This window comes from Abramis brama (assembly GCF_963993115.1).
Source record: "Abramis brama genome assembly, chromosome: 21".
NCBI classification, from domain to species: domain Eukaryota; kingdom Metazoa; phylum Chordata; class Actinopteri; order Cypriniformes; family Leuciscidae; genus Abramis; species Abramis brama.
The window spans coordinates 21403605-21429587 of NC_139983.1; the positions used below are offsets into that span (position 1 = coordinate 21403605).

The window sequence follows — 25983 nt, forward strand, 5'->3', positions numbered from 1 at the left end:
ACAGAAGGGAGTCCATTGTCTTTGGCCTCAATCTAGTTCAAACAAAACTGATGGCCTCTGCTGCAGGTTCTTACATAATCTGATTTGATTGATTAATTGCTATTTTACAACAAAGGTTTAGTCATGGGATGGGCTGTTCCTCGTGCAAAATAAGCAATGACTCCGATGGGACTGACTATTATATATATATGTCGGCTTTTAAAGGAAAATTTAAAAAGCTAATTAAAAAAGTACATGTAGCTACAGCTAATTTCCAGGGTACAACCTGTCGAGTTCGTCTCGCGAAACAAACTGTAATTTGATGCTAGTTATCTTAACGTCAGATGCCTAAAAGATTTTTGAACAAAACATTAACGTTTTTATGACATATTTGTGCTAGTTACATCTATAATAAAGTGATAGCCTAAGTTGCTATATTAGCCTACTAGAGCTTTATCGATATGGCCTACCGCGTGAAAATGTGCGCAATGAAAATTGCATGAGCAGGATGTTAGGCCTACCTCCTCTGGCGGTATAGTTTTCCGAGACTTTTGGCGACACATACATGCTATAATATTACCTTTATTATAATTATAACATTTGAAACTCCTGTAGCTATATTCTTGTGTATGATATGAAGAATATCCCAAGAACCTTTTTCTTTGATGCCATGTTTTTTTTGTTGTTTTTTTTTATAATCCCATCACCATCATTCTTACCCTTTGGTTCCTTCAAAATACTGCATGCTTATAAAGAATCATTAAAAATTGAGTCTATTAACTTCACTTGTTCTTTAAAGTTACGTGCATACACCATCTTCCCCTTAGGCTACGTAACAAAAATATATGGGAACATACTGCAAAATATAATGTGATATAGCCTATTACATAATACATTTCCATATCGTCACCTTCCTAAAATAATTTCCCAAGTCATTTTTTCAGGTTTCTCAGAAAACACAAAAAACTGAACCTAACTTCAGAGGTTGAGTAGATTTTCGTTCTTCTTGATGCAACTGCCATCTTGAAAAGCTTGTAAAACTGCCTAAGTCTCATTGTCTTTTGACTTAGGCAAAATAAAACAGCCTAAGTCACACTCTTGACATAGGCCATTATACTACAGGGGTAGAAATGCATGATCTGTTCAACTGAGGATGTGGGCGATTTTACCACAGGTGGCCAGCATCATGAGAAGATGACTTATGCAAAAAAATCTTTTTTGTCAAAAAATGACTTAGGCAATTATTTTAGGAAGGTGACGATATGGGAAACAACTAGTGCTAATATTTGTTAATATATTGCAATATATACATTGAGCATGTACGGCTATATATTGATAAATATATAAAAATATTTAGAAATGAAGACAAAAATAGCATTAGGCTACATGTAATATTCATAAAGTTTTATCATTTATTGTGCACATATATTGCACATACATTTTCCTATATAAAAGTGAATGTATGTACACACACACACACACACACACACACACACACACATATATATATATATGTATGTATATGTATACACACACACAGCTTAATGGAATGAGTTGCAGCAGATTTCTAGTTCACAGCATGAGTAAATGTTAAAATTAATGAATTTAATTTTTAATTTTTTTTGCTCAATATTAATATAAGGGGAGATCTAGTATTTAATGTTCTATTATAAAATGGTTTTAGGTATGTCTGAGTTTTTGGGGTTACCATTGTGTTGAAGAGTAGAGCCTGTGGTTAGGTCGACGATTGGCCAAACTTTATTAAGTCTTTATGTTACTTTACTTAAAAGGAAATGACTGCGCACTCTTTAGCCCAGTGTTGGTCTCCTTGTTAAATAAATAGCAAGCAGGCTTATAGCTTATAAATAGTAATAGCAGGTGCGCTTCTACTATTGTTAACTAGCTATGTATGAAAGTATCAAACATATATAATGTAATTAGTTACAAAATATGATAAATGTATAGCCTATTAGCTACATAATATATTTCTATGTGATTGTGTATACTGCAGTAATAATAAGTAAATATATGTTCAATATATTTATACACGTGCCATATCTATCACATGTACAACTATATGTTATAAAGTGTATTACTGAATATGAAATAACATACATTATGATATAAGTAAATATATATGTTCACAATATGGTATTATATATATTTTCTAATATACTGTTATATCATTTAATATATTGTGTATATATTAGGAAATATACTTTCTTAGCATAAGTCTTTACATGAGATAGGAGCTAAAGTCAGGCTGTTTCCATTGGTCATCAGCAAACACACGACGATCATCAGGTACACACTGCACTGCAATCAGTCATTACACATCCGGCCTGAAGATTAGACTGTTTACATTGTTTAAGCTGCCTTCATTTGACATTGTGGCTACCTTTTTCTTCTCTAATAGACTGACTCTCATGCAAAACCTTCCCACATAAATGTTTGGAGACTTCAGCCACAATTAAATTATTTACACTGTAGATAATAAAATATAGGCTTTTTATTTAATTTATCAGTATCTGACGAAATTGGATTTGCCCAAATACATTTACCATCTGATGCTCACTTGAAAAAAAAATCATAATAATACATTTGCACATCTATTGGTCATTTACTATTTCATACCCATGATATCGTGAGCACGATTTATAAATCGAGGGAACAAAATAGTAAATCGTCCACACGATTTAGTAAATCGAGGGAACGAATTAGTAAATCGTGCATGTCATGTGCGGGGCTCCGTAGTTTTCACCCATATTAACTCAGCAAAAAAAGAAACGTCCTCTCACTTTCTTACAATTGCTTTTTTTGCAGCAGATTTCTTAACGTGTAAATATTTGTATGAATATAAAAAGATTAAAACAACTTGGGATGGTATAAACCATTTTGTCAGTTCTAGATAACTGAGAATGAATAACGATACATACCGAAGTAAGAGTATAATTTACTACTGGGTATATAACACGCCTGTGGGCCTCAAATTCCATTAACTGGAGGAGAGCAAATACAGCTCTCAGCACAGCACATGTGAAGGAGCGTGGTTGACACAGAAAACGCAATTCAGACTAAGCATGTGATATACAGGCAATAGAGAGAGGACGGGCATTTGTTTCCAGTGACAATCTTGCTCACATAGCCATCATTGCCATCCAGGCAATTGTTGCTATGGTAACTGCGAGGCTAACTGAACACACCTCCTGACATAGGTATATGGAAATCGCCAAAAAAAGGGGTCACAAAACAACCGGACCTTCTGTTAAATGATCATCCCATAGCAAGGCAGCCAAAATTAAAGGGGTTGCATCATCTCACCGCAACCACTCCTTCAGTAAGCTGCCGCCTCACCTCCAAATAGAGGGAGAGCAACCGAAAGTGAGGGTGTCATAAGGCTCTACCACAACTAACCCTATAAGAAACGATTGTTTCTCAACAGTTTCACCAGCTGAGCTGGAAGAAGCATGGCTTAATGGTAAAGGAGTCGCATCATCTCACCGCGACCACTCAGTTACACTGGAGAGTGGGCAACCAAAAAGAAGGGGTTGCATCATCTCACCACCTCACCGTAACCTCTCCATCAATAGGTTACCGTCTCAGCAGTTCATTGCCAACAATTCCGATAATACTAGAGGGAGAGCAACCAAAAATGAAGGGGTCGCATCACCTCAACACGACCAATCGTTCAATAGGCTAAAACCTCAGCAAATCTCAAAAATGGGATTTGAGAGAATTTTTTTTTTCCCCTTTTTCTGAGTGGTATAATGCCCTTTTCACAAGATGTAAAATAGGTCTTTGATGTCCCCAGAGTGTGTATGTGAAGTTTTAGCTCAAAATACCCCACAGATATTTTTATATAGCATGTTAAAGTTGTCACTTTTTGAGGGTGAGCAAAAACGCACCGTTTTTGTGTCTGTCCCTTTAAATGCAAATGAGCTACTGCTCCCAACACAGGGGGTGGAGCTACAACAGCTTGTGTCCTTTTCAAAAACTTTTAGCCTTTTATGTTAAAACTGAAGTCAGAAAGATGGAGAGACTCAAGAAGTGACAACATGTAGACAACATTTCTGAATGGTTAGTTGATGATTTTATGTAGCTTATGTGTAGTTATTCTAGTCATTGATTAGTATATTCTGTCTTGATAATCTATACATTGTTGTCCCGGGGGCGGGTTTATGTAAATTTTAGGGTTCATGATGTCACTAACCTGGGAGGAATGTCGTGTAGTCCCTACCAGCTGTTTGTTGCAGTCCTTAAAAAGCAATTTCTTTAAAAGCAAATATCTCCCTTTGCTTTGAACTTTGAGCGTCGTAACTTTGCAGATGTTGTTTATGCGCAAACAGCAACATTACACACTAACTAAAGTTAGAAAAGTGAAATCATATTCAACCACCCCTTTAATGTAAGGAAATGTTTCTCATCTTGTGCTAAAATCTCTTAAGGTGTTCCCATTTTGGATGGACAATAATTTTTTTTACAGTTAAATAGCGATAAAACTAAAATAATCGTCTTTGGCCCACCAAGGTACTTGCAAGTACTCTAACACGTCTGTGGGGACACAGTTACATGTGGTTTGGCACTGCAAGGATGATCAGCTTTATGGATAAATATTTTGCTTAAAAACAATGTGCGTGTGCTGCATTTATTTATTTGTCAGTAAGACGATAGGATATTTGACGTTTTAGTGTGGACGAGAAACTTTTGGAAAACGCTATTGTGGACGGAGAGTGTTTTCAAATGTAGCCTATCTAGATTAATATAGGCATAGTGTCCAAATACTTTTTGGTCTACTTTATGTGATAAGATTTATACATGAATAAGTCTTTAATATAAATGTTCCAATCTTCAGTATACATGATCAGATCCTCTGTATTGCTGTACTTATTTAATTGGGGACATTTAATATTCAACAATATTATTAATCTGCCTTACTTAAGGTGGACGATGATGCAATTTTCTTCTAGAAACAAACTTTGTTGTATTATTTTCATGTTATCACTGTGAAGCTGCTTTGATACAATCTGTATTGTAAAAAGCGCTATATAAATAAAGGTGACTTGACTTGACATCAGTGGTTATGAGCAGATTTTCAGTATACACATGACAAAAAACATAAATTCTGGCAGGTCTAGTTATAGCAGTACATCTTGTTCAAAGCTACTGGCTGTGATACACAAGCACCTTATTTCCCTCAATGAATAACTCCCAAAAGGACGAGTGAGAACATGTATAATCTTTGTATCAGTATTTGTATCCCAGGAGACTGCTGGATCTAATCATTGTCAGGTGTGTCCCATTCTGTGAGATAGAGAGGAACCTCCTTTTAACCTCCAGTTAATAATACTGGAAAGTAGGCTAATTCTGTAACGGTTAATCTTAGCTTTGGTTGAAAAAGACAATAAGGAAAACTGAGATTTTTAAAAAACAATCTGAAGTAGAAATGTTTACATCAAGTAAAAATAGAGTAAGATTTCACACGGACAACATCTATTTAGAATTAAACTCAAAGCTTTTGCCCATACTTGACCGCTCCTTTAAACACAGATGGAATGAGAAAGACGTTGTAAAAAACGTTGTAAATATGTCTTGGTGGGGACTTCCTATTCACTATTAATATATGATGTCTATAAACGTTAGCCTAGAAATCTAGACGCACCCTAGCGGCAGCAAAATGTATTTTGCAGCCAGGGCAGTCTAGCAACTCTCCATTGACTTTCGAGCTGCAAAAACCTAAATTGGGTCAGGCCAATCACGTTGTGTATAGAGTAGGCGGGGCGGGCTTAACATAATGACGACAGAGTTGCGACCTTTTTTTGCAACTTTTTTTACAGTCTATGGTTGCGACGGTTACCTGCCACTTGAAAACAAAGAATGACGGCTGCTGCTGGCGAACATCTTTCGAATCGGCTTTGTCCGCGACTCTGGAGGACTTGGAGTTAGGTTTTTCTTTGAGAAAAGAGCATAGAACGGCACTTAAGTCATTCTTAAAAAAAGGAAGATGTGTTCGTAGTTTTGCCGGCCATATGGCAAGTTGAATCTATCAACTAGCTCCGCTGTTGGGAAAACGCTCTGGTTGGTTGAAGCGCTGTCCTATTGCGTGCAGAGTGAATTTGAAAGACAGCCGTTTATCCCGCCCCTCGGATTGAGCCGTCTATGGTGAGTTGCCAGACCCAACATCTTGATGTAGGTCTGGCTTGCCAGGCTATATAAACGTTATTCACACACTTAAACAGTATTGAATATTAGACTTAAGATGCACACTTTTCAGCCACCTTTGGAGGTACCTGCTACTTGTGTGAAATAAACACAATACAGCACTTTTTTAAGAATCAGTTCTTTATATATATATATATATATATATATATATATATATATATATAGCCTATATATATATATATATCTTTATTTATATATTTATATGCCAATGAGAAACAAATAATCATATTTACACAAGCATTAGCAAGCCAAGAATCAGAGAACACCTCTGCAAAAAAAAAAAAAAAAAAAAACATACCATACAGTACATGGACGTATAACCGTAAATTATTGCTTTGTTCACAGGTTATGAACTACAGTTACAGTACTAGACAATATCTAAATCCAAACAGCAACAGTGATAGAACTGACCATCTGTAGCCTTCCTTAAAAAAAAGAAGAAAGAACAAGATAATTTTACTGATACGAAGCAACAACAGCCTTAAAGACAGTAAAAAAAAAATCAATACATTATGCTGCCAATGACAGGTTTATCTGTAACAACTAAGTACACATTTGCTTCATGTGTTCACATACTTTGCTTAACTTCTTCCTTTTAAAGGTGAACCCACACAAAACTCAAAGAGTCCAAAACATTTATATATGCTGGTTATCGATAACTCAAAGAGCTTTGCTCACCCATGTTTCTCGCCCCTGTAGTGACTGAACACCTGAAAAAAAAAAAACAGGTAGAAACAGGCAGGAGAAAAGGGCTGCATTCAGAGTGAAATACAAACGGGAAAGACTGCATCTATGGAAAAGTCACAGCATGCAGAGTTAAAAAAAAAAAAAAAAAATTCCATTAGATGTTTATCTTTATTATTTCGTATTTCTTTGTTATTTGCTAAAGGAGGATTGGTTATTAAAGAGAACACTTTTGTCTTACATGTAAGCAAGGGAGCAAAGGCAATTTAGAAAGTCACATGAATATCACAGTTATTTGTTTGCATGATTTCTTCTTTTATGTGATTTACATCACCATGATCAATTTTTTTAAAATGATTGAATTTCATTCAACAAATGTAAATAAATAACTGGATTTTCTTCCTTTTTTGACTGAAATATGACTTTTAATAAGGCTAATTTGACACCATCATTACATGCCTCTCTGCAATCCTCAATCTGATTGGTCAATCGCTGGATTCTGCTTCACTGACTGTACATTATTACTAAACACATAAACACTTAAAATTACATCATTCATTACTTTGTAACAGTTTTGGTATGAATTAACACAGTGCAGATTTATAAACTGGAAAAAATTAGGATTTGCGAGACATAAAAGACCTTAGATATAGTTCACCCAAAAATAGAAATGAGCTCATGATGTTCCAAAGCTGTCTTCAACATAATAGAATATATTTTGAGAAATGTGTTTGTGTTCAAACAGTGGAAGTCAATGGGCACCAGAAATGTTTGGTTATCAACATTCTTCAAAATTAAAATTTCACAGCATGAATGATGACAATTTTTTTATTTTTGGGTGAACTATCCCTTTAAGATTTAATCTGTCAATGCAAAATACACAACAGTTAACATTGATATGACAGAAGTAAAGCATTCATACAGTGGTTCTGGGCCAAGTCAGTCATCACATTGATTTGAATTGATTTGACTTGAAACTTGAGCATATGTCAGTGTAGATTCATATCATAAAAGCATATGCATATGCAGAGACACTAAACATTGTCAGTGCTAAACAATGCAAATGGTACTAAAAAAGATAAATGCTTCAAACAAAGATGGGGTGAAACTAAGACCCATAATAACATGTGCTTTTTCTGGCCTGTGAGTGAACATTGCGCTATACAAGTACAAAATGTCGAACTTTACACCTGACAACTGTTTCTTCACTTTCCAAGGCCATCCCTCTGAAAGACAGCAGTCAGATATGTTCCAAGTTGTTTTAACAGAGTATAAAATACACCAGTTAGCATGCAAAAATGTGCGGTATCAAATACACAGTAAGAATAATAAACATCTAACTTAGTGAAAGAACATGTTTAACGCCCTCTCGTCGTCACCGACATGACTGAAACATTCGACTACTTCGCTCATATCGTTTCCATCGAACAACTTGTCATCCCATTCTAGCATGGTATGAACAGGCATAATTCTGCACACAGGTCACAATCCCAGCGAGCCGCGGCACCGCTGTAGGTGTGCCAACCTGACCGATATGGAGATAAACGCGACAGCCGTCAAGAGAGAAACGGAGAAAGCAGAATGGGTCCGCTTCCTTTTTTTAAAGCATTTTTTTTTCTTTGATGGTCAATCATAGTGACAAACAATAACAAAGCTTACATGTAACCTACTTCTACGACTGTTAATTACAATTACTGAGCTTGAATAGAACGGGACAAAGACTCTAAATGAGGGAATGAAAGTGTTATGATTGTGAGAGGGGGTTCGCAAGCTCATCGCCCCCTGTCTGTCCCGTGAGGCAGCAGTGAGACAGTGTGTTCAGTCCACGAGTCCAGTTCAGAACACCACAAGTCACCTGTGCACTGAGCACCCCTCCCAATCCATCCATGTCTTAGTTTAGCTTTTTTTGTTATTGAAATAAAGCGTGCCTTTCCCTGGATGAGAGAAAGAGACACAGAGAGAGAGAGAAAAAAACGTGTGCTATGTGCTGAAGGTTTTAGTTGTAGACTTTTGGGGGACCGTCGGGACGTCTGGTCTGGACTATCTTGGCTTTTGGCCGGGCTTCTTCCTCTTCCTCAGCGTCACTCTCACACACGTGGACCACCACGCTAGGAGTGGACTCTGTACCCGCATGCAGCTCGTACTTCTCACCTAGAGAGATAGATAAAAGACAATAAGATAGATTTCCGGACATACTACATCCGTCATGTTTGCATTGTCTTTTGATCCTAATGTTGACCTCAGGTGTTGTTAAACAAGAAAAACTTAACCATGTCGAAATACTTCTTAGAATGGCTTGAACAGACTGTACAGCTAATGCAAATGAGCTAAATATACCCTAAACACATAGGAACTTCTTAATCAATAAAATGGCCTCTGATTAATAATAATAACAATAACAATAATATATTAATTTTCACCTCTAGTTCAACATGTTGCTCTTCTAAGATAATATTATTACATCTATTATTATTACTATCATTACAATAAATGATTTTCCCTTTAGTTCAACTCTTCTAAGACTGTATAATTATATTACTAAATATAATAATAATACCTTATATATTATTATATATAATTATTATACAAAATTATGTATCATCTAGTTCAACTCTTCCAAGACTATATTATATCTATTATCAGTGTTGTTGTTATTATCAATAATAATAATATGAGTAAAAGTTTGAGTATGATTTGAAGACAAACTTTGAAGGTTTGAAGGTTTTACGTTTGAAGTAGTTTGAAGTTTAAAGTTTAAAATGTTTTGAAGGCAATAAAGTCTATCAGAAAAACCGATAGATAGATGGATGATTTAGCATGTTGCTATAATGTTTTAATATGTTGCTAGCACACATTAGCATGTTGTTACCATGTTTTAGAAATGTGCTGAAATGTTTGCTCCTGTTCATTTACTTTGCACTTTTTGCACTATGCAATCCAGAAAAAAAAAAAAAAATGTTTTGATAGACTTCTGTAGTCTGTAGGCTACTGAATTCAGTGTAAGGTCAGCCACCTTCTTGCTCGTTTTCCATATCTCTTTGGCTCCACGCACCTGAAGAAAAAGGATTTTTTGTCAATTTAGAGCGCAACAATTTCTTATAGTACCATGTTTTAACACCTTGTTAGCATGAATTAACATGTTGCTAGCATGATTTAACACTTGCTAGCATGTTTTAACACATTAATATGAATTAGCATGTTTACTAACACAAATTATTCTGTTGCTAGCATGTTTTAGAACGTTGCTAGTTTGAATTAACACGTTGTTAACATGTAAGCATGAATTACCGTGCTGCTTGCATGATTTTGCATGTTGCTAGCATGTTTTAGCATGAATTAACATGTTGCTAGCATGATTTAATGTCACTAACATGTTGTTAGCAAGAATTAGCATGTTGCTAGCATGATTTAACATTTTGCTACTTGCTAGAATGTTGTAGCGTATTGCTAGCATGTTTTAGCATTTAACATCTATCAATAATAATAATAATATACTAAACTATATTACATTTATTTATAATTAATAAGTAATTAATTAATTTATACCAAAATAATCTTTTTACCTCTAGTTCAACATGGTGCTTTTCTAAGATTATATTATTAGTATTATTCATAGGAATAATACTACATTTTTGCCTCTAATTCAACATGTTGCTTTTCTAAAATTCTATATTATTATTATTAACTATTATTATTCATAGAGCTCTTCTAAGAAGGGCCACTGGCACAGACTTTTACCTCCTTCATGATTGGATCCTGTTTACGCTAAATAAACATATGCTAAGAGCATGTTTGATCTTACAGACTTGTTACTATAACGACAACTCTAATATGAGTTTTGAAGAGTGGAACAGTCCAAGATATTGTCATATCATCTACAAATAAATCCAGATAACTCAGTAATCCAGGCGTGTTATGTTAGATGGGTTTGCCTTCTTTTCTGCATCAGGCAGATGTTTTGAGAAGCACAAGCCAGAGAAATGTTCTCTCAATAACAAGAGATGTTAGATTTGAAAGCCATTAAAAGATTAGAACCCTTAGTAAACTGATATATTTTACATCCCCAAGATTAAAGAATAGAAGCACCACCATTGAGGACACACTACAGACACAAACACTGAGAAACAGAATAAGGGTTGCTATAGTAACGAGCCAGACTGATAAGAGGTGATAAGAGGTTTGCCATAGCAGGGAGCCAGTGTTGTTGTGATATTCACCAGCAGGGGGCGCACACATGATGCTGATCATGACAAGGGGAACATCGTCCAATTCTATTCACTGCTGCCACATTTGACCTCTTACAGTTCCGTTTTTCTTTAACCACATTAGCTGTTCACCAACCATTAACACATTAGTGATAACCAAAATAATCTCTCACAATACAGCATGCTTTTAATGTATTATTAGCCGTTTAGACGTTTAATTTTTTTCTTCAACTACTTTAACATTTTTGGTCAGGCTTTTTCAAGCCAACATAAGAGTTTGTCTTTACAAACGTTATCTAGCTGCTATTGCATTTTATCAGGGGTCGTTGTCAAGCTTTTCCAACTCAAGAAAACTTTATTTTCTAAGTAACTTTCTGCCACACTTTATATTAGGGTCCAATTCTCACTATTAACTAACTATTAACTATGACTTTTGCATCAATAAACTCCTTATTACTGCTTAGTGCTTATAAATAGTTAGTAAGGTAGTTGTTAAGTTTAGGTGTTGAGTTAAGGGATGCAGAATAAGGCATTAATATGCGTTTTATAAGTACTAAAGTGTTACCTAACTTTCATGAACAAATTTTATAAACATTACATAGTGCTTACCTACAATATCGCTCAAAGGTGTTTAATACTTTTATTCAACAAGGGCGCATTAAATTGATCAAAAGTCACAGAAAAGGCTTTTACACTGTTACAATTTTTTATTTAAAATACATAAATTTACTATATATTACATTTAAATATATTAAGATAGAAAATAGCTGTAAATTGTAGTAATAATTGTAGTAATATGTCACTATATTACTGTTTAAGCATAAGAGACTTCTTTCAAAAACATTTACAAATTCTTATCGACCCCAAACTTCACAAAACAAGCACAAGAGCATTATTTGGGCACAAAAAGCACATTAAATTACAGATATAATGTTCATACATTTGATTTATAACAAATATGTTTAGCTCAATTGTATTTTGTAGTCAATTTAACTATCTGCAGAAGTTTGTAAGTGTGTTTATCCACTGTTGGAGTGAAAATGAGTGCTTAAATCAATGAGGACACAGACATTTGGTCCAGATGGTTGTACGCACTTAAACTAGACACAGCTTGTTTGCATGTGTAGGAGTGTGTGGCACATGCTTGTATGATGATCGTATGTGTGTGTATTTTCGTACCTGGTCCCAGTTTGGCCACAGCACACAGCAGGTCGTAGTTGATCACAGGTGTGGCATCATCACTCTGGCTCCATCCCACAGGTGGAGATGCAGGTGGAGAGATGAGGAACTGCTTGACAGGTTGAGGCGGGGCAAGGTATGCCTTGTCCACATCATCCCCCGAATTCTGCACCTGTGGCCAGACAGAAAAAAAGAGGGGGTGTTAAGTTAACCCAGCTAACAGGGAACTTTCCCAGAACTTTGGCTAACGTTCTGACAAGGTTCTTACAAGTTATGAAGAAATGTTTATAGAATGTAACTTTTGATGTGTAAAATGTATCGTTCCAGTAACGTTAATAGAATGTTCGTTCAAAGTTATCTTGTCTTTACAACTTTAGCACAAAAACTTTATGTATACATTGTCTAATGTTTTTTTTTAAATATTATACTTGTTTCAGAACATTCAAAAGTAACATTCCCATAATGTTTGCAGATTGATAAAATGGAATGTTCCCCTAACGTTCATATAACCAACATATATAACATCATATAACATTTTTAAAACATTTTAAAAAAAAACTGGACGCTTTGAACGGTCAGAGAACATTCAGAAATAACTTTTTCATAACTTAATAGGATCAGAAATAACTTTTTCATAACTTAATAGGAACGTTCTCAAAAAATGTTGTGAGCTGGGAAAGCACAAAACAAAACTAAACAATAAGAATAAACTACTCGTCCTAATATAGCAGAGTTCAGGCCCAGATTGTATTGATTTGAAGGAATACTCTCACCATAGTTACATCTCTCTAATGGAAACAGGCTATTCTATTACTGTTCAAAGACACACAATGTCCTGGATCATCTCCGCACTCCCACACAGCAGCACACAAATTCACAGCACCATTGTGAGGAGTGTGTCCATTAAAACACGTGGAGAACATTTACTATATAATGATTCTAGGAATATAATTGTGTCTGTCTGATTTCAGATAATTAATGGCAATAATGATTATTATCACACGGATGTCGCCACAATGTGTGTGTGTGTGTGTGTTACTGTGCTGAGAACTGTGCGTTCTTTAACTATCCCCTGCTGACAGACCTCTAAGAGAGGAGAAAAGAAAATCTAAACTCCTGTTCTCTCCTCTGGCTAATATTACACTGATAGTCCACAGATCTCTTTGGCATTGGTTCTCATCTGTCTAGAAACCCAATGGGCCTTTTTCAAAGTCTGGACATGAACACAGGGTAGACGCAGATGGAGGGCAAGATTATGAAAAATGAATGTGAATGAATGCACAACCGTTCAAAAGTTCTGGGTCAGTAAGTGTGTTTTATTTTTAAAGAAAATATTTTTACTCTGCAAGGATGCATTAAATGGCAGTAAAGACATTTATACTGTTACAAAAATGTATATTTCAAATAATTGTTTTATTTAACTTTCTATTCATCAAAGAATCCTGAAAAAATACAAAAAATATTAAGCAGCACAACTGTTTTCAACATTGATAATAATAAATGAAAACAGTTCATTTAAATTGTAATAATACTTCACAATATTACTGTTTTGCAGTATTTTGGATCAAATAAATGTAGCCTTTAAAAACATTTAAAAAATCTTACTGACCCCAAACTTTTTAATATTTTGGACAGTTTGAAAATGTACCATACAGGTTTGGAACGACATGGTGGTGAATAATGGTAAAAGAATTTTCATTTCTGGATGAACAATCCCTTTACTGCAGAATGAAACATAATAAAGCTTAACGCGCTGACCTGTGCGAAGTACAGTTTTAGTTTAATGCCGTTGAAATCTGATTCGTGGAGCTCGATGCGTGCGCGCGCAGCAGCCTCTGGAGTGCTGAAGCTGATCCGAACTCTTCTGAAACTTTTGAACATCTGGAAGGACGTCTGATCATCATAGATCCTGAACAGAGCCTCAAACCGCTCCTGAGGAGAATTAAGAAAAAACAAAATTCATAATTGCTTGAGTTTTGCATGAAATAACTGTCTATTGTAAACGTATTGCAGTGTGTAATATCCTAATTCTACTAATATTTCAAGCAATTGTGTCAATAAAACTAATGTCATGCTCTCCTGGTGGCCTAAAAGCATGGAACAGGACCCAGCTCTGCTGATTGGAACAGTTTCGAATAGAAGGGGGTGTGCTGATGGAGCAAGTAAAGAGAGAATGGTGACAAGATGAAAAAAAAAATCTTAAATAGGATACAAGAACAAGTTCTAGATTGACCCATACAACATCTATGTGCACTATACCAAAGACCCATGTTTAAGGTAATTACATATTGTTGAACACATAAATGTTATATGATATGAATTTGATGTCTGGAGCCCCTGCACCAAAGTGCAAAAACCAACATTAAAATTGATTCCACAAAACAAAACATTCATAATAAACAACTAAATAAACAGCAGCAAAACAGTTTACTCTCTTCCGTTTACTTTCTATGAATAAAACGTATTAAACTTGTTCAAACTAATCCGAAATTTTTCATTTCCTGCATGCAAAATGTTTGTGTTTGCATTGCATATCAGTGTTTCTGTTCCCACACATAGCAAGAGTTTGTTTTGAACTCAGACACTGTGTAGCAAGAAGAGATGTGTCAATCACTAATTCATGCGCAGCGTCGAGCATTTCCTGCAAGCGGTGTAGACTTACACACTACCTGGGGGAAAGGAGTGGACATCCGCCTTCATGACACGGCAGCTCTTTGTGTGTGTAAGGGAGAGCGTGTGTGGCATGTAAAATAAACTGCATGTTTACCCTGCTGAAAACACCATGAATTTATAAGTTGATTAGTGCTGGTATTGCCATGATTATGGATGTTTTACTGTTAAGCTGAGAAGCCAGAATATAGTGCACACATCAAATTTTATGGTGATGTTTTATACATTTTTGACAATCCCTTATCACTGCAACTGAAAGATATCAGCATTCAGGTTTGGAACGACATGAGTGTGAATAAAAGATGACAGAATTTTAATATCTTTCCTTTAATGAAGAATGAGACATAAAGAAGATTAACGTACTGACCTGTGCAAAGTAAAGTTTTAGTTTAGTGCCGTTGAAATCAGATTCGTGGAGGTGGGGACACATGCAATGACAACCTTAAATGAACTGTAAAATGTGAATGCATAAATAATGAAATAAAATATTTATACTGATAAAAGGATTTGAAGTACTGATGCTAGGGGTGGACAATATTAAACTTCTGGCTAATACAGATAAGAAGATAGTTATTTCAATGCTATGGATGATATTAAAATTATATACTACTTTGACTAAATAAATTAAAAATAAAACACTAAAAGATAAAATCAGTGTTAATTAAATTTTAAGTAATTAATTGTTTTAAAAAAAAAACCGTTATTTCTTTGGTATGGCACTGATATGTTGTTCATCACTGATGTAATTTCTTTAAATTAGTTCATTTATTTCCAGTAAACAAAAGCTTGTAATTTACTCTGATACCAACATTTCACGGGCAGGAAAAGGTGCATCACAGATAAGTGTTCAGGACACTGGTGTGATGTAAAGACCATGTAACACTGTTATGCAACAGTGTGTGTATGTGTGTTGGCTCACTTCACACCTGTGCCAATCACATGTATTTGCACACCTTTTACCTGCCTGGAAAGCATAAACAGATGGCGACACATGAGATAACTGCGGTCAGTCACAGTGTGTGTGACTGTGGTCAGTCATTTATCACTATACTGATGAAAACTGTAGTCAGAAAAAAATCTAGCAGAAACTCACACCCAGACAGTGTGATCAGAAAAAGTGAGAGTTGCATACTAAAAAGGTAAATCATTAGAAATTTGAACTCATGATTGTTTTTTACCGATTAATTTAAAGATCCATCTCAAAAGATACATTTATTTGTATGGCTTTTTTTATACAGCCAGAGAAAACATAACAAAAAAATTCTATTAATTCACAGTAACCTGTAGTCATTTTTTTTATGGATTCTGTGGAATGTTTTAGAGATTTCTGTTCCTGTGTGGAAAACATGTCTGCTAGTGAGGCCAAGCATTAAAATCCTTCAGTCCTGAATAGCCCATGTATGAAGTCTGTAAAAAGCATTGCATAGAGATGGAATGTTTGTCATTGAGATTTAAACAGAAAGAAATTCCCCCCCCCCCCAAAAAATACAAAAATAAAAATCAGACAAAGAGTCATAGAAAGGTAAAGATTCACAGAGAGAGATTTAGAGAGGTGACACTCTAAATAAATACAAAAAATCCTCTAAAAGCCTCTTAGAAGTGCCAGACAACCTCACAGAGAATTAGACTAAGAGAATCATTTGAAAGAGTCAGTAAGGCTACGTTCACACTGCAGGCTGAAACGACCCAATTCCGATTTTTTTGCCCCTATGCGACCTGTATCTGATCTTTTCATGACAGTCTGAACGACACAGATCCGATCTTTTCAAATGCGACCCAGGCCACTTGGGTATGTGGTCCCAAATCCGATACATATCCGATCTTTTGAAATGCGACTTCAGTCTGAACGGCCAGGTCGCATGTATCCGACCCGCACGTCATTGATACGCGAAAAACGTCATAATTCTGCGTTGAAGTAGTCGTCGGTTTGAAAACGGACTGCATATTCGTCGAGCTGAGGTAAATCTGCCGAACGGGTCGACCTCGACGAACCCGTTAATTAAAAAAAAAAATAAAAGCCCACGGCCACCATCATTATATATGACTAACGTTATGTTAACTTATTTGTGCTGATATTAGATAGGTCAGCGGCTGCTGTCTGGCTCTTGTGTAACGGTCGCTGCGCGCGCTCGTGTGTGTGTGTGTGTGTGAGAATCACAGTTAGTTGAAGTTTAGCTACTTCCGCAAACAACAAGTGACGTCGTTGACCGTTGAGTACTCTTCTGCGCATGCGGGTCACTTCTGGGTCATTTCACGTTCACACAGGAGATCACAAAAGGTCGCATTTAATTGGAAATGTGAACGGCCTTGCAAAAAAATCAAATTTTTTCAAAAAATCGGAATTGAGCATTAAGCCCTGCAGTGTGAACGCAGCCTTAGAGACAGATTGCGGAGACAGAATCATGGCAAATGTTCAATTTGTTTGTTGTATCCGACTCAAATCCATTTAGTTGTTCATAGAATGAATAGAAAAACACATGAAATCTGATTTTAGAAGTCACACAATGTGACTAATGTCGAATGCAAAGTGTAGTGCAAAGTAATGCCATTAGTTTGTTGTTTGATGCTCGAATGAGTTCAGTATTCTCTTAAGACAGTAACACATCTGTTCTTCTCTTAAACATCAGTAATGTTTTAGCACTGAATATAAGTAAATATTAAGGTAAATGTTATGTGTATATATCCATAAATATAATATTAGATATTATCCATTCGACAACATTAATATATATCTCATACCTCATTTGTTTGCTCTGTGATTATCATATCAGAAGCATTATTTCAACCAAACAACCACTGAAGCAAGGTGGTGGATTCCAAATGTAATGGAAGTAAAATACAGTAAAAAAAAAAGGTTTTCCACGCTGTTTTTCCTCAAATGAACAGGAATGAAATTTAATATTTTTTTTAAATACGTTTGCCTATGCACCAATATAACAGTACATAATGATAAACAGCAATATTTAATATGTATTTTTAAAGAAACATTTCAATACATTTATATGGAAACTAGCACACAAGTTAAGAGACTATACATCCGCAATGCAGAATTATTGTGAACAGATCATGAATATTCGATCACTAGCCCTACACTGCAGTTTGCGTGCTCAATGTACTCATCTTGTCCTCACACTACATTCTCTTCAGAAAGTGACTTAAGGACAAGCTCCACACATGGGCTTGTTACCCGAAAAGCCATTAGAAAATGAATATGTCCCAGAATCTGGGGCATATGGTGCACTGGGACACTGGCATGATTTTGGGTTGAGAATAGAAGCATAAATAATTAAGAAGATTAATCCGTTAAACGAGTGGGAGATGTTTTTAATTACCCTGCTGATGTTACACAACCCTGACAAGCTGCCAATCAAAGAGCCCTTGGGTGATACATGCTAGAGCAGGATTCAAAGAAACACTGTATTACAACTATATTTAAATATAGACAAAAACACAATAACTAAACTTGACAAACAGACACATTTTATTACATGCCCCCATTAAGACCATATCACATCTGATTTCCCATAAGTCATTTTCACATTGTTTGCCTGTCATGAGTGAACTTTCGCTGCCTTAAATCAAGACTTTGTTCAAAACAGAGCCTGGAAACAGGAGGACCAACCCCGAAAACAAAATCTAAATGTTATCATAATGTCACACAGGAGTTCTATCCGCAAGGTGCCAATTTGCGAGGCACAAAACACTTTTGCACAAAAGAAGCTGATCCCTGACCTTCTGAGAAAGGAAATCTCTGTAAGAGGCAGAAGCGATTCATCACATGTGCCGTAGATGCAGAGGGCACTGTGTTTTCCTTCACTCTTATCAGAACAGAGTTAAACAACAACAAATGCTGTCACCCTGATTGGCTCTGGTGGAATTGGTGCATCACTCAGGTCTGTTGTGGTTTTTACACTAGAATCAATGGTAGGGAACAAATCCAATTGACAGGCCTGGTGAAAAAGCCCCAGGGGATTTTCCAGAGCTCAGAGATGGGCGGTGATATTCATCCCAGAATTCCATGAAGTTATGGGAATTTCTGAGATCTGGAAAAGACCGAACAGAGAGATAAACCTGCTTGTTTTTAATAGGCCTACTGAAAAAACAAAAAAAAACAAAAAAAAAACATTTATTAATTTTTGTGCTACAAAACCAACTTACATTATTTTTCAACAAAATTATGGTTATGACAATCTCCTAATCAAAGAAAATAATCGGTATTAGGATTATATAGTAATGTATAAATATGAAATATGTATTTAATATATCATATATAAAATATTATAATAATTTGTTACATTTATATAGCGCTTTTTCTGGGTACTCAAAGTGCTTTACATGGGGGAATCTCCTCAATCACCACCAATGTGCAGCATCCACCTGGTTATCCACCAGATTATTACAATTTAAAGTAACTTATTAGAATATGGTGTTTTCTATTAGAATATATTTAAAAATGTAATTTATTCTGGTGATGCAAAGCTATATTTATGACCCAAGGTTCAGCTACACTATGTGCCACCCTACTGAACGAAGCTTTAATTCTCTGACAACAAAGCTATATAATTCACCGCAGTTGTCACGTCAGTGGATGTTTATTCCCACAAAGGGACCGAGAATCTAGGATGGTTGTTTGAAGTGCTAGGACTAGAATGTGCAGGCTGTGTCGGCTGGTAACCCGACCCACAGGAAAAAGGACACAAGTGGGTGGCCAGCAGCCTTTTGTCTAACGTCATCATACCTACGAATGCCTTTAACCTTTCAGAGTGACATCTGAGCTCTACCTATGCTCTCGGGTTACAGATGTATCTAACCTCCCTCCTCCATCCATCCTGCTGTTTCATCCATCTATCAGTCCATCTAAGATGAGTGAAGAGAGAGAGAGAAAGAGTGAGAGAGAGACACACACACACTTAGCCTGGCTGTTGCAGGGCTATCTCAGGCTGCAGGCTTCAGCCTCCCCACCTGCCAAAAGCTCAGATCCTATTACCCACCTGAGTACAACCTGATCCAGGAATGCTTCAGTCCTATGCTACCTTCAGTTTTACCTGTCACTCACTTAGCTATCGTGCTGTTTGTTGTAACATCTACTCTAGACTGAGATACTTGACGGGTCAATTAATCAGCATTTTATAATTTGAGAATGCTAGCATATGATTTTAGTTTATACTTGTTTTAAAGTGAATTTTGAGTAAATATTGTGAATAAATGGGTTTCCTTTTTTCCTACCCCTTGAATAAATACATTTGAGTGTATGCACTGTGATTCATAAATACTAACGGTCAAAACGGCACTGTATGAATATGTAGTTTAATATGTTTTTTTAAATAAATTAATAGATGGGGCAAAATAAAATGAGCTTCACGTATGAAACACATTTATTAGACCTCGGCCTGCTCTCTAGATATCAGACAGATATCTCTCTAGATATTTACTCAATATTTGCAAGAATTTTACTAATTGCAAGAAAATTCTCTCATGGGAGCCACCGGGGTTAAACACTTTGCTCAAGGGTACAGAGTAGAACTGTCATATCAGAACTCTTCATTTCCATTGTCACTTCACTTCTGCTAGGGACCATACCCAAATCACTGACCATCATACAAAACCATCCAATCACATACAGATCAGCTAAAATGTAGTAAAAAGAATAATAGAGGGCATTGAATGGTGGATAGTTCTGACAGCTGCCTTGCACACTGACCCTGATGGACATTCACTACTGTTTATGGAAGTGAAAATACAAACACACATGCGTTTATCATCTCAGCAAACATGCCATCAATGTGTTAACTATTTAGGGGTATGTATGTGTGTGCTTATGTGTGAATGTCGAGAGTCCTGCCCATAACCTTCAGAATGAATGTGCTGATGTCTGCATATTTTCCATAGCACATAATTTTCCACTGAACACGCACGAACACTGTACGCCACACCTGTTCCAGTGAGCAAGCTCAGATCCCAGTTGCTCCACTGACTAGTCTGACAAATGTTGATGAAAGGATAGTTAACAGACTCATTGTTTATGTGTGAAGCATATCATTATAAATCTAATTTATCCAAATTCAGAATCAAACACTACATGTGTCCAATTTTTTCATTAATTTATGCTAATGAAATCAGCTAAAACTTGACTGTTTATGAGCTGCCTTGTGTGTGTGTGTGTGTGTGTGTGTGTGTATGTGTGTGTGTGTGTACCTAACTATATTTTGGGGGATGTAAGGCTGGAAGGATGTAAGGCTATTTTGAACTAATAATTGGATGGCGTGTATAATTCAAATATTTATCTGACTCCAATATAATTAATCTGACTCCATTAAAGTTGTTGTTATTCTTTAAACTCTTATTCTTTAAAGGTAAAGGTCTTAGAACTGATAGGAAAACATAGGATTTAACCTGAACGTTTAGATAACGAAAGTTATAATCACTTTAGCTTTAAACATCATCAGTGATAAAAGGAAAGATTCTCAAAGCCTTTAAAGCAGGCAAAGTTATTTATTAAGTTACATGTTTAAATATACAGACAGTAGAATGGAACAACATACTGTATAGAAAACTTAGTTGTAACAAATAATGCACTGTTGTGCAGAAGAGGCCGTAAAAGCCTTTCTCATAGTATGAGGTTATGCACTGGTGTGCGGGAGTGGCGGGGTTAAAGCCTTTCTCCCAGATCAACAGTTAACTCTCCTTCTTATACCCTGAGCAAAGCATTGCTAAACATGAGTGGAATACCAACACCGAAACTGACCGACAGGAAACCAAAAGATGAGGCAAATGGGTGGAGGGGGATCAAGAGGGGGAGACAAATATTAACATATATTCTCCTCAATGCATAGATTGTACATTAGGATACTTTAATATCTCTGAAGTTCACCACCATTCATTTCAGTTTATAGGCTGGCAGATGAGACCAAACATGGCATAGTTACATGTTAGAACACACTAGTAAAAAACAGTATGTAGTTGAAAGCATATGTCCAGTGAAGCAAATGGTAGAGATGTGTCATTTAGGTGCAAACGACTCTGTCTCTCCCGACAGAACCATCCTGTGCCTGGAGTGTCCCAACAGTCCTCAATCAGCATAGTGATGAAATCCCTTGCACTAGATAGGCATTAGCATACTGTGATGATGAAGGCCATTGTGCCATGTTTATACTTTTAAAAGGATTTCTGAAGTACTAGGGCAGTAATTAGTTCTGGCCATATTTCCTCAGCCCTACAGGGACAAATTTGTACCGAGAAGTGACCAAAACTTGACAAAATCTCCAAAAACCTCCCTTTAGGGACGTCCTCATTTGTAAATCTGGTATACAAATAAAGTAATTCAAGTTTTTTTTTTAAGTGTAAAAATGCTACAAGTTTTGTGTGATGGGTATAGGTTTAAGGGTAGGGTTAGTGTAAGGGGAAAGAATATACAGTTTTCACTGTATAAAAACCATTACATCTATGGAATGTCCCCATTTAGATAGCCAAGTAAACGTGTGTGTGTGTGTGTATTTACTATTTTGTGTACCTATTTGTGTCTCTGGAGTAATGGCTTTTTTTTAAATCCTGCCATCCAATGAGAAAATCAGAGCAGAGAGTAAATGAAATAAACCTTAAGCGGAGGATAAAAACAAAAAGGTAAAAAAACAAAAAACAAGCTGTTGTGCAGAGATCAGTGTAATCAGTGACTGTATAGAACGTGCAGTATTTTATAATCTTTGTCGTGAACCCTGGCCAATAACCCAGATTAGAACCAATATGCACACATACTGACACTCACACATTTTCAGACACACTGTCATAAATCTTAAGTTGTCTTTCTTTCTTTCTCTCCTGTCGTTCCTCGCTCAGGGCAGGACACTGCAGGCAAAGCAAAGCAACTGCAGTTTGCAGTAGCACAGAAACACCTGTCTGTCTGACTGCCTGACCCTCTATCTGCAGTTTATGGCACTGAAACACTGACCAAACATGGAGAACACATAAACTACATTGACACTCTGACACCACATTCTTACTGGGACTTTTTTAGTGTCAGACATGTTTTCTTTGCCAGCCATCTGAACGATTGTCACAAATGCAATACATGCAATTCCATGCAAAAACATGTATTTGTTTGCTTGAGAAGCAACTGTTTTAAGGTGTAACATAAAAACATATTGTCCCCCTTTTTTCTCTTCCTATTTGGCATTTACAAGAAAATCCTAAATGTGAAATCTAGGATTCCATTGCACACTGCAGAAAACTGCACTGGCTCATGCTGGAATGCACGAAAGTGTGTCTGGGTGCCCTACTTCTGGATAAATTCCAAATGAGGAATTCTAACAAGTACTCAATGCCATCCGTATTTCATTTCAAATAAAGTGTCATTATCAATTACAAGGTAAACTAAGCTTTATCGATTATCGCAGTCTGATGGGTAGATGTGTGCACTGTGCAGTCCATACCTGACATACCTGCAGCATTCTAAAAGGCATAGGGTGAATGAATAGGCTGTGTATGCATCTACAGCATAACTCGTGTGCACTGAGTACATTAACTATATGAATCAATTCAGTTTTCTTAAAGGCATTGTTCACACACACACACACACACACACACACAAAATGAAAATGTCTTTTTGGGCATGCAATGAAAGTTAATGGTGACTGAGGCACTTATTCTGATCCACAGAAGAAACAAATAGTCATACAGGATTTGAAACAACATTAAGGGGAGTAAATGATTACATAATTGTCATTTATGGGTGAACTATTCCTTTAACCATAACTTAAGTGTGCACACCGGCTGCTTCATCCCATAGGCTACAAACGGGTGGCGCAGCCCGTCTGGAGCTGCTCTGCATCGAGGTCGTTCAGAGCATTGACGCCATCGGTGCGCATGCAGCAGAATGTTAATGTGAACTGCGGATTCATTGAGAAAAATTCCAGCGATGAGAAAAACAATGAACTGGCGGCGTGCAACGTCACACAGACCGCGCGCATGCAGTGAAAGCGCTCCTCGCGCACAGACACAGACTGATCATAAACACAGCGTGCATTTATTTTCTTCTTTTTTAATTTCTTTATAGATAAACTTGCAGTACCTGCATTTTGTCGGATGTAAACACCTCCGTGTCTACATCGCAGGCGATGAGCGTCAACATCTCCAATTTCATGTTTATCGATGGCATTCCCTCTTTTGCTGCTTGTAAACAGATAAATAAAAAAATGGGTCTTTTATTCCCTTTTCTCTCTCGTTCGCTTTTCCTGTTGTATATGTGCAGCTCTCTGAGGCTTAAAGTCTTTTGTGTGTTGATGAGGTACTGACTCAAACTCTTCGGCTGTCTGAATGAGATGCTGCTCTGCGAGCGCATGAAGGCTGCTCAGGTTCATCCACACTGACCAATCAGAGCGCTCGGCCGCCACATTGACGTCATCGCCTTCTTCGTTTGATTCTCTATTCTCATGTGCACGCGCTCGTCAAAGAAGCGAACGCAGAAAGAACAGAACGCCGCATAACGGTTCGGTTTTGCCAACAAACGACGGCGTCATTGTTGTCCTGCTACTTTGATTTACTGAGAGTACGGGAAATAGTTCCAGCTGACAACTTTAAGTTGTAGTATACGCAAGACACGTAATAAATTCCTTCTAATCACCTCAGACACTGCCATAGGACCACAAAGACTTGGATAAATAAATAACAGGATGTAGGTAGGCAAGTGACACACCTATTTATGGATGGAAATCCCCTAAAGAAAGTCCAAAACAAAAGGTTGTGGAGTCTTGAAAAATTAGTTTTAATTCTTGTGAAATATCATTAATATATTAGCCTACTCAGCATCAATAGTAGGCTACACCCCCTCTGAACATAAAGATATTTTTCTATTTCTTCACTTACACTTAATAAAACAATTCATGCATAGCATATACTTGATAAAAACAGAGAAAAACGTCATCAATATCTGTAAAATCAGTAAATTAGCGAATTTTGCCTAAATGAATGGTTGCAAAAATGAGTACACATCTATCTATAAATTACAGAAACGTCTGTCTGTCTGTATGTCTGTGTGTGTGTCTGTCTGTGTGTGTGTCTGTCTGTTTACCACATATCTCTCCACCGTTAGTCCGATGAATTTCAAACTCGACATGTGTCTCGCTACGGGCACGAGTAAGTGCAGTGCCAAGTTTGACGTTGTTTGGATGAGAAATGCTAAAGATATCGTTAAATATATAATTTTTAAAAGGTTGTGGTTTAAAAATAAACATTCTGACATTAGAGGGTTGTATCGGTCAAAGAAGCCCCAAGAAGGTTGTGGTTTAAAAATAAACATTCTGACATAAACACTCAGTCAGCTACACTGTTTACTTCTGAATATTATAGTTTGGTTCCTTCTGAATATTATAGTTTTCTTTACCAAAGAAACCAACAATTACTAAAAACACACACAAAAACTGATTTTGTTTCTTTACCAAGAAACCAACAATTACTAAAAATGCACACAAAAACTGATTTTGCACGGGCACTTTGCACTGCTCCCTGGATCGACGGATGTGGATGTAATTCATTGTGGATGTAATTCATATTCATTTGTGGATGTAAACTGAATCTATACACTCACCTAAAGGATTATTAGGAACACCATACTTACTGTGTTTGACCCCCTTTCGCCTTCAGAACTGCCTTAATTCTACGTGGCATTGATTCAACAAGGTGCTGAAAGCATTCTTTAGAAATGTTGGCTCATATTTATAGGATAGCATCTTGCAGTTGATGGAGATTCAGATCCAGGGCACGAATCTCCCGTTCCACCACATCCCAAAGATGCTTTATTGGGTTGGGCCATTTTAGTACAGTGAACTCATTGTCATGTTCAAGAAACCAATTTGAAATGATTCGAGCTTTGTGACATGGTGCATTATCCCGCTGGAAGTAGCCATCAGAGGATGGATACATGGTGGTCATAAAGGGATGGACATGGTCAGAAACAATGCTCAGGTAGGCCGTGGCATTTAAACGATGCCCAATTGGCACTAAGGGGCCTAAAGTGTGCCAAGAAAACATCCCCCACACCATTACACCACCACCA

General features: G+C 36.6%; 1 protein-coding gene across 4 annotated transcripts; it reads right to left on the reverse strand.

The window, feature by feature from the left end:
- Positions 1 to 6362: 6362 nt before the first annotated feature.
- rcan3 (regulator of calcineurin 3) lies at positions 6363 to 24258 on the reverse strand. 4 transcript variants are annotated; one of them, XR_014603904.1, is made up of 6 exons: positions 24001 to 24258; positions 14025 to 14198; positions 12267 to 12438; positions 9896 to 9934; positions 6877 to 9033; positions 6363 to 6619 (listed from the first exon to the last, which is right to left on the reverse strand). XR_014603904.1 is itself a non-coding variant. In XM_084096092.1 (5 exons), the coding sequence occupies exons 1-5, from the start codon at positions 24085 to 24087 to the stop codon at positions 8879 to 8881; spliced, it is 627 nt and encodes a 208-aa protein (XP_083952218.1). In that variant the 5' UTR covers positions 24088 to 24258; the 3' UTR covers positions 6363 to 8878. The 4 variants fall into 4 exon arrangements, 2 of the variants coding, with proteins under 2 accessions (XP_083952218.1, XP_083952219.1); XR_014603905.1 differs by having other exon boundaries at positions 6363 to 6623; XM_084096092.1 differs by having other exon boundaries at positions 6363 to 9033.
- Positions 24259 to 25983: the final 1725 nt, after the last annotated feature.